General features: G+C 40.9%; 1 protein-coding gene across 5 annotated transcripts in view; it reads left to right on the top strand.

Annotated features, from left to right (window-relative positions):
• The window catches only part of DTNBP1 (dystrobrevin binding protein 1), a 111,339-nt gene that overhangs the window by 64,498 nt on the left and 31,558 nt on the right, over nt 1-15,283 (top strand). For all 5 annotated transcript variants that reach the window (XM_006057794.4, XM_044927371.2, XM_006057795.4 and 2 more), the window contains one exon: nt 545-567. In XM_006057794.4, the coding sequence (XP_006057856.1) occupies nt 545-567 (23 nt within the window). The remainder of the gene's footprint in view (nt 1-544; nt 568-15,283) is intronic.

Below are 15,283 nucleotides of genomic sequence, written 5' to 3'. Positions count from 1 at the left end.
GTTTCAGCATTCCTGACTGACACAAAATCACACACCAGAGGGTTTCCCGGAGACTTGGCCCTTTTGTGACAGGAATGTCTGTGGACTTCAGCCCTTTGATATATGATTTCCCCTTTCATTTAGAAAAGGAAATAACTGCTCCTCTTTTGAACGATTTTTAATTAAAGATTTTTAAAAACTCTATTATTTATCCATGATGGGAAAAGTAAGTTGCTTTTATAAACTGGTAGTTAAATATATTAGATGGTTCATGGCTGGCATTAAAATGCTCTATGTTTTTTTGTTTTGTTTAAGTGTTTCAGTGTTTTAATAGTTTAAATTTTGGTAGAACTTTTTTGAACTATTAGTAGAGTAATAGCAGAAAAACTGAGAATAGTAGCTTTAGGCTAACTGTATTGGTAATTTCAAAGAGTAAGGGACTCTATTTGAGAATCTAGAAATACCACTCTCAGCAATTAAAGTACTTAATATTTTATTATAATCGAAGAGCAGTTTCCATTGGGAGTAGATTAATAAATGTATGTTTTCTTTGTTTTTCCTACAGGAAGGAACTTGAAACCTTCAAAGGTAATTTTGTGTTTAATTCTTCACTTGAAAGTAGACGAGAGTTAATTGATGTCAGATGTTTTCTCTTGATGATGATAATGAAAGAATGCATTCCTTTTTCTTTAAATCAGTTTACATCAGAAAATGCAAGTTTGCTTAATACTGTTTTATCAATGTATTTAATCACGGTGGTTTTGATATTCTTTTTCAGCTGTAACACATGCACCAAGTGAGAGTTTCTGCTAGTGGCATCATAAATAGTATGTTAGGATGACATAATGCTGACTTAGAGGTTGCCGAGAATCACAGTTGGAGACGATTCTGGTTTCTGTTGTGTAGAGAGAGTCTGGGCCACACGGAGAGGTGATGGTGATAGAGGTGGCCCTGCAGGCAACCCAGAGTCGCCCGAACCGCCTGCGAGGTGTTCAGTGCTGGGCCTGCTCAGCCACCGTCTCGTAACTTTGGATGAGTCTCTCTACCTTTTTCAAGCTTATCTGTAAAATCGTGAGCTTTGCTGAGCTATATTCTGAGACACTAAAAGTGCCTAGCATTGCTTTTTAATTTTAGGGAACTTTTGCAAGTGAGCACGAGAAATAATTCTTGGTCGTGCTGACTCTTGGAAACACTCATGAAAAATAGGGAAAACCACAGACTTTCAGAAGCTCAAAGCCCTTCCAGCTTGCCACTTTTCAATTATGCTTTAGAGGTTGAGTAGTGAAATTTCTATTCTCAGAGAATTTCGGTAACTGAGAAGACTCTGAATTGTTGTTTATTATGTTTCATTTATAAACTGGTATTGACTTTTTGAGTTACTGGTTAAAGATTTTCCAGAACATTATTTACAGTTGAATTGTTTATCTGTGTGATATGTTTGGATGTTTTAGAGAAAACAACTAATACTTGAGATAAAAGGTATAAAGGCTTACTCCTGCTACATCTGTTATTAAACCGACTTGACTTGGCTGGGTTTCTGTTTGGCTGAAGTTATACTGAATGATTTAGTTCGCCAGTTTGTTAAGGGCGATGTTAAATGGTCATGATCTGATGTATTATCATGGTTATCATTATTCTTAATCAATTTGTGAACCACAACTCATGTACATTATTTTTCATCACTGGTTTAAAATAAGATCTGAAATCCCCATAAGGTGTTATTTTCTCTCTCCTCCTTTCTTTTAGTCTATTAGCGTCTTCTTATACTGTATTGGGGGAAGAAAAAAAATCAAGTTAATATTAAAAGACAAGGCAGAGACCCAGATTATGCAACATGTCAGCTTTGCTTTCATCTCAGTACTGAGGCTTTTTTTTTTTCTTTTTGTGTGACAGTATTCCAGAAAAAGAGGAGACCAGCAGTTTGCAAGAGGATAGATAGTGTTATGTATTACCTGATAGAATAATTCAATTCATGCTGAAATATCTTGTTTTTACATATATCCCTAATTATGTACAACATTTAGCAGCACATCCAAACCACAGGCCAGTTAAAGCTCTCAATTAGAACAAACCCTAAATGGATTATTGTATCATAATCTAGTTTTTTAAAGAACTAATATTCATTAAAAAATATTTCCTCTTGAGTGTTTTGCTAATACTTCAAAAGCATGTGTAGCTTGCAATAAAAAAATATAACTAGTCTTCCAAGACATTACTGAAGAAGAGAATTCGTTCAAAGATATAATAATTTGTTATTTTTTGAACATTGCTTTTGCCTTTGTTTTTCCTTTATACATTTCAGGAAAACAAAAAATATTACTTCCTCCAATTGTTTTATTCAAGTTGTAGTTATATTTAGAAGCTTTTTGCTAAGTTGGGGAAGAACTAACGTTTCAGGACAAAATTAGTAACCCTCAAGGTTAGTGACATAGATCAGTGTGATCCACTGAGTTCTGGATTCTTCCTTCTGTACTCCATTGAGGTTAATGAGTTCATCTTTATCTTGCACTTAAGATATATCTAGCACATCTCTACAGTATTATTGAAACGGTTCATTATTTGTTTTGTTTTTTTTAATATTGGCAGCAGGAAGGTTTTCTCTTTTCTCTCCAATATTGCCTTTCTTTAAACTCTTTAGTGTTAGTCACTTGAATATTATACAATATGAAAAGGGTAAGATCTTTAAAGTCTTAATTTTTTAATTTTCAGTGAGAAGGAACCCCATTATTATTATAACTACACGTAGAGTAAATAAATTGGGATGCACGTATATTTTTACATTAGTTTTCTCCAGATATATGCCCAGGAATGGGATTGCTGGATCATATAGTAGTTTTATTTTATTTTTTCAAGGAACCTCCATACTATTTTCCATAGTGGTTATACCAATTTACATTCCCACCAACAGTGGGGATCTTTTCTCCACACTCTCTCCAGGATTTAATATGCAGTTTAATTAAATATCAACATTTAATACACAGTTTAATTAAATACCAAATAAAATCATGAAACCTCTGTTTTAAGGAGAACTGTTTTTAAGAAAATTAAGTTGACTGCTTTGGAAGACCTGATACAGGTAAATAGCTTTTTAAAAAATTACTGTAAAATGTTAAATTAGAAATTAAAAAAGACTTGGGGGAAAATAATAAAAATTCTGAAAGAGTCCATACACAAATTGTTTCTCACATCTTAAATTCCCTTTCTGCTTTTAAAAATACACTGGAACTTTTATCCAGTGCTGAATAGGTGGCTTATACAAAGATTTTTTTCAACCAGTGGACCTATAGTCAAAGAACTCAGAAAAAAGTATGGTTATATTTGAAGTTAGAGTGTCTGTATCTGTGTTTTTAAAAAGCCTTTGTCTTGGCTGCTCTGGCTCGTCGCTGCTGTGCCCAGGCTGTCTCCCGTGGCAGCGAGTGCGGGCTGCCGTCGTGTCGTCCTGCGCGGGCTTCTCATCTCGGTGGTTTCTCTGGTTGCAGAGCTCGGCCTCTAGGATGCTCGGGCTCAGCAGTTGCCCCACAGCCTCTGGGATTTTCCCAGACCAGGGACCGAACCAATGTCCCCTGGCCCACCAGGGAAGCCCTTGCATGTGTGTGTTTTTAATGATTTCCTATGTTAACTGCTTTATTAAAAATTAAACGAGCAGCACGGGATCCAGCTGTGTTATCTAAGAGGACATCTACTGTAATCTCCTCTCTACTGTAGCACTGCCTGGCCATGTCAGAAATGGGACGGACGGAGGGTGTGAAAACGTGCCAGGATTTAGTGGCCTTCGCTGTCACAGTGAGTGGGTCACCAGAGAATGCGGGGAGAGGCAGCTAAGACCAGCCGAGGGAGTGTGATCCCACTTAAGGCTTTGTTCTGGGAAGCAAAGCCAATGAAGGATACAGGGCCAGAATGCTCATCAAAACTGCCCAAGACAGCTCTGTGACAGGAAGGTCGAGAGAGGAGAAGGCTTAAAGGAGAAGTGCTCATCAGTGCTGGAAGTAACGTAGGAAGGTTGAGCAGAATGGGGAATCCCACTGGAGTTAACAGTGAATAGATGAGTGGTGACCTGACAGAGCTCTTTGTAAAGGGAGACTCCAGATTGCAAATCAGAAGCATGTGAGACATTTAGGAAAGAAATGAAAAGGTCACGCGAGATAGAATCAGGGTCAAGGTCAGGGAAGAAGGTGAAGTTGAAGACGTTAAGGACTTGATTAAGATCTAGAGAAGATGGAGAAAAAATACCCAGATAGGTTGTCCTTGGAGAGGATCCAGGGATATCTCTTTTTCGGAGACTTCAGAGAAGGAAAGGATGGCAGGTCATAGGGGAGAAAGAATCTGTGGAAGGAAAGATTGTCTGAACTTGCAAGGCTAGGCTCAGAAGTAGAAATATAAACCAAAACAAACAATGCTTTGGTTAACACAAAGCTGGGAATTAAAGAGCATATACGATGGGTCAGCAGAGCACAGTAATCTTGGGTGCTAATGAGATCATGATTAAAATGATTGGCCATGGAATTCAGGCCAGAAAGGAGAGGCCTGAAGAGACCAGTAAAATAAGCAAGATACGAGGTACTAGGGATGGTGTTCCCCTTAAAGATGGAAAACACTTGGGTGGTTGAGTATGTGGTTGACCACACTTCTTGTGGTCAAATAAAGAATTTCAGTTTGACATTGTTGAGATAGAGCAGTTCCCAGTGATGATCATGGCTAAATTTGAGTGAAAAAGAAGGCATAAAATGACAATGTCATCTGACTTGGGGAATTCTGAGGCCATGAGGAGTCACACTTATTTGGGTGACTCAGATATGAATTATCCATACCGGTGGCTTAGTAGCCACAGCAGGTCATGAATTTAGATGTGATAGATGGAAAGCTTGGGTAGAACATGTTGGGTCAATTCAAGAGTTAGCTTAACACATAAGGCAGAACTCTTTTGCTGCCATTTGGCAATAAAATGGCAACCCACTCCAGTGTTCTTGCCTGGAGAATCCCAGGGACGGGGGAGCCTGGTGAACTGCCGTCTATGGGGTCGCACAGAGTCGGACACAACTGAAGTGACCTAGCAGCAGCAGCAGCAGGCAATGGAGACCCAGGTTGGGTAATACCACTGTCCTCTGTCCTCAAGGGGCTAAAGCACAGTGGCAAAGCTTCTAGGATAGAAAGGCAAATATATGATTTTAATACAATGACAAAAATATTAAAATAGAAATAAGCACACTATGGTGGGAGTACTCAGTCTTTTAGAGAGAGGCACTTGAGTGCTGACCTGGCAGAAACAGGTAATAAGGACATTCCAGGAAGAGGAAAGAACAACTGCGAAGATGCAGGGACATTTATCTTATTTCAAGAGCACAAGTTAAAATTTAACTTCTTGTTCAATGACGAGACCACAATTAGTTAGCGCTGAAGCATCTGGTGTGTGGGTACAGTAGTGAGGGGTGAAGTTGAGACGTGGGCAGGGCACACATGCCGCACAGCTTGTATGCCACGCAGAGGAGCTTTGGCTTTTTCCTTTGAACTAGTGGTCTCCATGGAGAAGGCAATGGCACCCCACTCCAGCACGCTTGCCTGGAAAATCCCATGGATGGAGGAGCCTGGTGGGCTACAGTCCATGGGGTCACTAAGAGTCGGACACGACTGAGTGACTTCACTTTCACTTTTCACTTGCATGCATTGGAGAAGGAAATGGCAACCCACTCCAGTGTTCTTGCCTGGAGAATCCCAGGGATGGGGGAGCCTGGTGGGCTGCCGTCTATGGGGTCACACCGAGTCGGACACGACTGAAGCGACTTAGCTTAGTGGTCTCCAAAGAGGCCCGTGAGTATCCAGAGTAACGTCAGTAGTGGTGGAGAAGAAAACTGGAACTTCTATTTCTTTTTTTATGTCATCTTTTTATAATTCAATTTTTGTGCATCTTCTATAATAAACTAGAACAGGTATTGATGTGTATGTTATATAAATATACATATTTGGGGGTGCATGTTAAACGCTTTTGTTCATGGCAAGACTGCTCAGCAGTCTCTGTTGTAGCTGAGAGAGACGAGGTAGGGATGGGAGAACCAGAAGGTTCAGTTTAGGATAACAGGAGGCAGTCTGCATTATAGAGCAGGTTTTCTGGGATCATAGGTTTTCTGAAGACAGATTGGAAAAGAGCAGGTCTAGAGCAAGAAGGGTTAGTTGAGAAACTACTACATACACTTGAATGAAGGCAGTGGTGGAATGGAGAGAAAGGCCCAGATTGAAGAATCAAGAATTTCATCACTCTAGTGGGAAGTCTAGGATGACTGGAATTCTGGCTAGGACATGTGGGTGGATTTTTCTTTTACCAGGAAATGTAATACAGGCAGAAGAGCAGATTTGGGAGGGAACCATAGTGGATTCTGTCGGTTTTGGGAGGAGGAGGTACAGTATCAGTTGATCAATGATAATAATTAATAGTTTATTAATGCAAGGAAGTTCCCAGTAACCCCACAAAAGTGCAGAACTTTTTGATATCTGATAGAGAAATGCTTTTTAAAATGTTTTATTGAGATTTGACTTTCATATCACAAATTGCATTCATTTTTAAGTGTACGATTCAGTGAGTTTTAGTAAATTATAGAATTGTGCAGCCATCATCAGAACACAGTTTTAGAACATTTTCATCACCCGTCACCATTCCTTTCTGCCCCTCTGCATTCCCAGCCCCAGGCAGTCATTAATCAGTTTCTGTCTCCATAGACTTTCCTTTTCTGGACCTTTCATACGAATGCAGTCATGCGATGTGTTGTATTTTTGCTTCTGGATTCTTTCAGTCATGTTAAATTTTTGGAGTTCATCCATGTTGTAGCATATATCAGTAGACAGTTCTTTTTATTGCTGAATTAATATCCCATTGTATGAATTTATTGCAATTCGTTTATCCTTTCACTGGTTTATGGACATTTGGATTGTCTCCAGTTTGGAACGGTTGTGAATAATGCTGCTATAGACTTTCATATGCAAGTCTGTGTGTAGACGTATCTTTTCACTTTTCTTGGGTATATAACTAAGACTGGAATTTCTGGATCATATGATACGGTTGTGTGGTGCTCAGTCATGTCAGATTCTTTGTGACCCCACGGTCTGTAGCCCACCAGGCTTTTCTGTCCATGGGGATTTTCCAGGCAAGAATACTGGAGTGGGTTGCCATTCCATTCTCCAGGGGATCTTCCCGATCCAGGGATGGAACCCAGGTCTCTTGCATTGCAAGCAGATTCTTTACTGTCTTATCCACCAGGGAAGCCCTATGATAAGATTATACTTAACTTTTAAAGAAACTGCCAAGCTGTTCTCTGCAGCGGTGGTACCGGTTACGTTCCCACCAGCTGTCTAGGGGTTGTGGTTTCTCCTCACCCTTGTCAACACTTGACATCGTTGACTGTTATGTCTAGGTCTATGATCCATTCTGAGTCAGTTTTTGTGTGATGTAAAAGTCTAAGTTTGTTTGCTTTTGTTTTTCACATGTATCCAATTGTCTCTGAACTATTTTTTGAAAAGATTCCCCCCCATTCCACTGAACTACTTGGGCGCTGTCGCAGGAAACCAGTGGCCATAAATGTAAAGAAGAGGATATTTCTGGACTCTCAGTTTTCTTATTGTCAGTACCACACTGCCTGGATTATTGTAGCTTTTGTAATAAGTTTTGAAATTGGGAAGTATAAATCTTCGAATTTTGTTCTTTTACAAAATCATTTTGGCTATTTTGAGTCCTTTGCATTTCTGTACAAATTTTAGGATCATTTTGTCTGTTTCTACCAAAAAAAAAAAAAAAAGAAGTTTGCTGGGATTTTGATAGGGATTGTTTTGAATTTCTAGTTCAGTTAGGGGAGAATTACTATCTTCATAATATTGTGTCTTCCAATCCATGAACATGGATGCATCTTCATGTGTTTGTAGCTTTGATTTTCCTGAGCTGTGTTCTGTTATTTTCAATGTGCAAAGTCTCGCTTCTTTTGTTAAATTTACTCATAAATATTTTATTCTTGCTGAGTGAATTCAGTCTTGAGCATATTAAGTCTGAGATGCCATTACAGATAGAAGTGTCCAGTGGGTTGCTGCATGTCAGGAGAGAGCCGTGAGCTGGGACTGGGAGCAGGCTGACCTGGGGGGCGGTGGGTGGGGAGCCTTGGGTCTGGGTGCAGTTGCGCGGTGAGACCAGGCAGAAGAAAACAAAGGTGACGGGGGTGGAAGTCTAGGAAGCGCTAGAATTCACCCGACAGGCGTAAGAAGAGAGCTAGCTCCTTTTGACAGGGGCTGAGTACAGTCAGCTGCAGAGGTGGGGATGCGTGTCTCGGGGCGTGTCTCAGGGAGCGCCAAGCAGTGTCACGTTGTTATAGAGAGGACAGAAGGGAAGATGGTCTGAGAAGGGGCATGTGATCTGTCAACTAAAGTTCACTGGTGATGGTCCTGGGAGCGATTTCAGCAACACGGGGGTTCCCGTGTGGGCTGGGAGGGGAACCCAGCTGGCGGAGGACAGGGGACCAGCAGGAGGTTCTGTCGTGTTCCCCGTGTGACCCGGGTGCCTGGCACATTGGCACTGACTAAACATTTGAGTGAATGGGGGAGTAGAGCGGGGCTTTCGAAATCACAGGCTTAGAGGAGGAGAGAAGAGAGGAGAGGCTGGGGGGGAGGAGGGTTTATTGATTTCTGAGAAACTTGAGTGCCTTTGTATGAAAAGAGGGGAGAAAAGAGGCTGCAGACAGGGAGGGGCTGAGGGCACAGAGAGTGGCTGACTGTGAAGCTGTGATGCACAGAGGACCACACGAGGGGGTTCAGAGCACACGACTTCGAAACAGGAAAAGACTGTCGACAAGTATCTGTAACTATGGGAATTGTGAGGATTTAAGATACTTATTAAAAATACATAGCACATTCCAAGCTACCAGTTAGTGTGGCTGAATTTGAAGGAACCTTTAGGCTAAAGCTGTGCTGAAAGTGAATTGGGGGGAGTTTAAAGATACCTTTGTGTTGGGAGGCAAGCTGTATTCTTCGTCTTTATCTTACTGCTTGCAGAGAGCTGGGCTTCTTCTCTCGTTTCGAATGTTGTTTTGAGGCATCTTTGTGCCTCTGTGACGGACTCAGATGGGTTTAGTGTTTTCAGCCTCTCCCCTACCTTTTGAGGAGCACTTGGTATGACCCCAGATCCGTGCATACATCCTTGCACACCAGAGCCCTCAGAGCTTGCATTTGGCTTTTATAGAGGCAGTAGATTCTGATACGTGTCTGCAGAAGTCATCAGCGGAAAACAGGCTTAATAGAATTTCTTTGGAAAAACCTGCTTCTGGCTCCAGCCTCGCTTCCTTTGTTCTACTCCCAGAAGATGCACAGCAGGGGAGCTGCCTGGTAAACTGGAGGTTTCACTTGACCAGCCTGAGCTTCTGCTCAGTTCTATTTGCTCAGTGCCCACATCCATGTCATCTCCAGGAGTCACCGAAAATAGTCAGAGGAATCCCTGTAGGTGGAACTTTACTTGATGTTTTTTTCCTTCACTGCTTTTCTTTAAAATGTTTACCTCCGTGCTTGGGTATGTTGCAGTGTTTGCATGGTGTGCAGGTGATAGATACAGCACTAAAAAGCAGAAATAAAATTTCAACTCGATTTGAACCCCTAACCAGTAACATGTTAATGAAAGCATTATTTGTTTCTTTATATTACAAAGAAGTGATAGTCACTATAAATTAATACCTAAAACAAGTGAAAAATGTTTCTTGGCAATCTGGGACTTTGCTCTTATAATTTTGTGTCTTAGCCCCATCTGGTGAAATTCACCAGTCGTCTTTATGAGGCAGCACCTTTATAATTGAAAGATAAATATAAAATGCCAGGGGAACAATGCCAGTCATTAGAGTAATGAGTCCCGTTTCCGATGTACAGCTCTGTAAAACTAACTCAGCATCTCTTGCTGCCGGCATGTGCATTTTCCAAGAAGTAGTTAAACATGTGAGCCGTAGCCAACCACGATGTGAAGTTAAAGTTCCTTCTGTGCTGCTGTGTTGGGTTCAGCTAAAATGGCTGATTTTCCAAATGGGTTTTGAAAAGGTAATAATGCTTCATACAGATTAAAACTTCTATGTTATTTTCCTAATTTTACAGAACTTTGGTGTTTCCTGTCATGTGTGGGCAATGGTTTTGTGATATTTTATTTTAATAAATAGCACATGTAAGGATATTAAGTTTGTGGAATTTACTGCAAAAATTATACCTTAAAAATTAACTGGTAGCTTTTTTTTTTTTTTTTTTTCAGTTGAGTAATTTGTTATTCTACCCATGGAGATTACTGAGGAATAATTTTTAATTATTGCATTTTTTAAAACTCTATATTATGCCTTTAAGGTGGCACATGTTATGACATGTTATATATCATTCTCTGTCAGATGGATCCCACTTGTTTCTAAAGGAAAAAAATGAAAGAAATACACGTCGTCTGAGCTTTTTCTTACTCTATTGTGATTTTTCTGTTTCTGAGATTACATGTTAAAGTTGAACTTGAATTAAAAGGTAACTTCCTTCTCCCTTTCTTAAGTCTATCTTGCATATAGTGTGGCAGACTCTTTAAGCTCAGGGTAGACACATTAATCAAAGCAAAGTCATAGCTCAGGAATTCATTCTAACGCTGGAGCATTCGTGAAACTAACCCGAGGGAGATGTTACCGCATTCTCAGTAATTATTTGTTAAGTGTTGAGGAATAAACTGGTAAGAATAGAGTAAGAACCTTAAGGCTTATTTTTAAAAGTATTTATCAGTAATATATGACAAATGACACTTTCTCCTCTTCCCTCAGTTACACTGTCTTGACATGGTGGTTGTGAGTAAATATTTGAATGTAGATATAATCTGGTATTACATTTATTTTTTTAAATTCTTTAAGAAATTACTCCCTGAAAATCTTGACTTCTTGGTGAATGTTGGCTAGTTTTTTTTTTTAACCTGCTTCCTTTTTTTCCACATGTCAATATGTGTTAGTGTATTAAAAAGATGGTTCATATTATGTAGCTTAGTATTTTAGTAAAGTTAGTGTCTGTATCCTAGGGTACAGAAATATTCATGTCCTGCCTGTTGATTTTGTCTCTAAGTCAGTTTATTTTTAAGACCTAGTTGATTCTTTATTCTAGTAACTGTCATAAGATGTTACACTGTGGCATGACCTAGAACTCTCAAAGATGACACTTTATATTGTAGAGGGTTGTAATTCTAACAGCTTGGGTAGATATTAAACTGCAAAAATGTAGAGTCTTGATCAGGGTTGTGGTGCTTAAGTGTTACCTTTCTGCAGTTTCTTATAATTAGTATATAGCACTCTTCTGTAAACAATAATTATAGCAATAGAGTCTTTTTAGAAATGTATCAGGACAACTTTCTGTTGTATATCATGTGTGTTTGGTATCATGAATAAATACAGCCGTTCTGTTTCATTACCTTTTTGCTGGAACACTGTATAAATTTGACAGCAAAAATTACACCTTTCAGAAAAACTAGATTCCAGTAAAACTAAACTCCAGCACCACGAAAGAAGAGGTAAGTGAAGATTTTACCTGTCAGGCTCAAAAAGAGAGTTTATCTGTTGAATTCATATGAAGCCTCATGATTTTCTCTTAGTTTTTTGAAGGTTTGTGCTGGAAAATAACCTATAGGGTCTTGTAGCTCTGCTGTTTAAACTGTTTTGGCAGGTGATGGAGTTAGCACTTTCTTGGAAGACTGGTCCATGGGTAATGATTTTTATGGATTTCCAGGGCCAATCAAGTGGCTGGCTGAACCCTACAGGAGAGCCATCTAGTCACCAAGGAAAGTCAGCCATGGCTTTCCTTGGAGAGATGTGCTCATGACATGAACAGAAATAGATGCTGGTGAATTGTTCTGGTGAATGCTTCTGGCCACTTTCAGGTGGGATTTTGGTGTCCTTAATGATCTTGAGTGAGGCTGTTATATACTAAGGATATTAAATTGTTGACATATGTATTACAGATATTTATTTATTTATTTATTATTATTTTTTTTTTGTATTACAGATATTTAAAATCTCAGCTTGGTTATTTGCCTTTTAATTCTGTTTGCTTTTTTCTTACACATGGAAGTTTCATATTTTTATGTATTCAGACAGGTATTTAAAAATGACATCCTCCATTGTTTTTATGCCTAAATAGTTCTCTCCCAACCAAAGAAATAAATGTTAACTTGTAATCTCTTCTGGTTTTTATTCTAGCTTCATTATCATTTGCTGATTTTACTCTAACAAATCTGGAACTTATATTGATGTATAGCGTGAAGTAAGCATCAGTTTTTTGTCGTAGAAGTAATTAATTTTTCTAGTACTTTGAAATCATCCTTTGCAGTCCTCAACCTCTTCTTGCCAAATTTTGTTGGCTACACTTTCTAATTTTTATTCGTTGATTTTTGGTTGTGCTGGGTCTTCACTGCTGCCCGGGCTTCTTTCTCATTGCAGCGAGCAGGGGCTGCTCTCTAGCTGCAGTGAGCAGGCGTCTCATCACAGGCTTTTCTTGCTGCTGAGCACAGGCTCCAGGGCACGCAGCCTTCAGCAGTTGTGGCCCCCAGCAGTTGCGGGGCATGAGCTTAGTTGCTCTGGGGCATGTGGAATCTTCCCGGACCAGGGATCAAACCCGTGTCTCCTGCATTGGCAGGCAGATTCTTTACCACTGAGCCAGTGGACCTTTCTCGGGCACTTTCTCCCTCTTTCTTCCTGCATCATCTGCTGAATCACTCCAGCACTTACTCTGAACTGAAAACTTCTTATTTGGTATTGGAGTATATAGCCAATTAACAATGTCGTGGTAGCTTCAGGTGAACAACAAAGGAACTCAGCCATAAATATACGTGTATTCATTCTCTCCCAAATCCCTCTCCCATGCAGGCTGGCACATAACATTGAGCAGAGTTCAGTGTGTGCTGTACAAATATAGAGGTCCTTGTTGGTTATCCATCTTAAAATATAGCAGTATGTACATGACGTTCCCAAAGTCCCTAACTGTCCCTTCACCCAGGCAACCATAAGTTTATTTTCTAAGTCTGTGAGTCTCTTTCTGTTTTGTAGGTTCATTTGTATCATTTCTTTTTAGATCCCACAAATAAGGGATGTCATACAATATTTCCTCTTTTCTGTCTGACTTAACTTCACTCAGTATAACACTCTCTAGGTCCATCCACGTTGCTGCAAATGGCATTATTTCATTCTTTTTAACAGCTGAGTAATACAAGGCCTGGCGTGCTGCAATTCATGGGGTCGCCAAGAGTCGGACATGACTGAGCTACTGACCTGACCTGAACTGAATATTCCATCATGCATATGCACCACATCTTCTTTATCCACTCCTCTGTCAGCGGGCATTTAGGTTGCTTCCGTGTCTTGGCTGCTGTATACGGTCCAGCGCTTACTCTGATGTTCTCTGTGCTTCACTCTTGTTTTTCTGTCTCCTTTGCCTCGTTGTCCTTCCTACCCCACCCATCCCAGTGGGAAGAATCTCTGGGCTGCATCCTTGGGCCTTTTCACTCACCATTCTGTGGTCTCATCAGTTCCAAGGCTTTAAATACCATCTGATGCTCATGACTCCCTGATGAGATGGTTCCTGACCTGCCTCTCCCCCAAATCTAGACTGGAATAGCCAACTACCAGCTCAAATCTCTACAGCTGTGCCTACAGGAACCCTCAACCCAGCATGGCAGAGCCTGGTCTCCACACCCATCTTCACACCTTCCTGGCCACTCCGTCATCCCAGTGACACCACCATTCATTCTTCCTGGGGCTCTGACCACGACAAACACACAACCGAAAAATAAGATGCTGCTTGATCCCTTGCTTGCTCTCTCACCTCACATACGATTCTTCAATATATCCAATCAGCCCAAACTGGATCCCAGATCTGACCGGATCTTCTTATCTGTCCCAGCAGGTCCAGGCTGCCTCAGTCCTGTGTAGAAGCTCGGGTGGCATCCTCGCCCAGTCCCTGCCATTCCTGTCTCCCTCCCTCCCCACCCAGTGTTGCCTTCTTGCCCCAGATGCCCTGCAGCTTCTCATCGCACTGAGAACAGCGCCCTTCTCTCTGCTCGCTCAGCCCACTGTTTGCCTCCACCCCTGACCTCACCTCCTCCCGCTCTTTCCCAGTTCCTCCGTCCAGCCCCGCCGGCCACCCACTCTTCCTCCCGGGGGCCCAGCACGCCTCCCGTGCCTGGGGGTTCTCCTGAGCCCTCTGCCTGCTCTGCTCCTCCTCCAGACAGTGGCCTGGCTCCCTCCTTTCTGCTACCTTCTCAAAGGTATCCGTGTTTTCAGCTGTGCATTCTTCTCTCTCTCCCTTTACCTGGCTTTCTTTTACAACATACCTTTCTTTTCTTTCTCTTCTGTGGAAACCTGATATACACTTATCTGGCTCTTCTCTGCTGCTCCCTGTGCGCCGAGACGGGGACTGACCCAGGACTCGGCGAGTATTCACTGGCTCGATGGAGTCCCAGGGCAGCATCCTGTCCCCTTGCCTTCTGGCTTGGATTCCTTTTAACTCTGTCTTCCAAACACTGCGGAGCCATCTAGCTAGCTATCTAAAAATTCAGATAATCAGATAGAATTCCCATCAGTTACATCATGAGACCTGGAAGTGGCTCCTGATTCTTCTAGCACCGCTTCCCAGCTTTAGCCATGAGCCTCACAGTCACCGACTTCACCGCACCCACATGTTGGCTGTACCGCTTCTGACTTTCTTTCTCTAAGTCAACTCATTTTAAAGATATTTTAAAATACACTTCTTAGGGAATTCCTTGGCAGTCCAGGGGTTAGGACTTAGCACTTGTACTGCCAGGGGCCCGGGTTTTTGATCCCTGATCGAGGAACTAAGATCCTGCAAGCCATGTGGCACAGCCAAAAACAAAAAAACAAAACAAAAAAAAAGTTTTTAGTAAAATACTCTTCCTACTATAAATGGAAAACAAGTATCACTTGACACAAATAGAAACTGCACAAGTAAATACATAACTATTAAAAGACTTCTGCCACCACAAATTATTGTGCATGCAGTATTTTGGAAAACTGAGCTTCAGGATTAAGTGCAAGCTCTTTATCTTTAACAGAGTCGATAAAATTCTTCCCAAAAGCCCATGCTTGCCTCTTCAGCTTCATCACAGTTTTTTTTTTTTTTTTTTTGTACTGAAAACTTTGAGGATGTATTACTTGCTGGTTTATCTTGAACCAGACAGTTTTTTGAAAAGTGTTTTTCTCACTGATCTGTTAAGAAAGAAAAAAAAAAGAAAACAACACTTCAGAAAGAAAGGATGTCACACTGAAAGCAATTTTGCCGA

Source organism: Bubalus bubalis, chromosome 2 (assembly GCF_019923935.1).
Source record: "Bubalus bubalis isolate 160015118507 breed Murrah chromosome 2, NDDB_SH_1, whole genome shotgun sequence".
In the NCBI taxonomy this organism is placed as follows: domain Eukaryota; kingdom Metazoa; phylum Chordata; class Mammalia; order Artiodactyla; family Bovidae; genus Bubalus; species Bubalus bubalis.
This window is presented reverse-complemented; position numbering and strand designations above follow the sequence as displayed.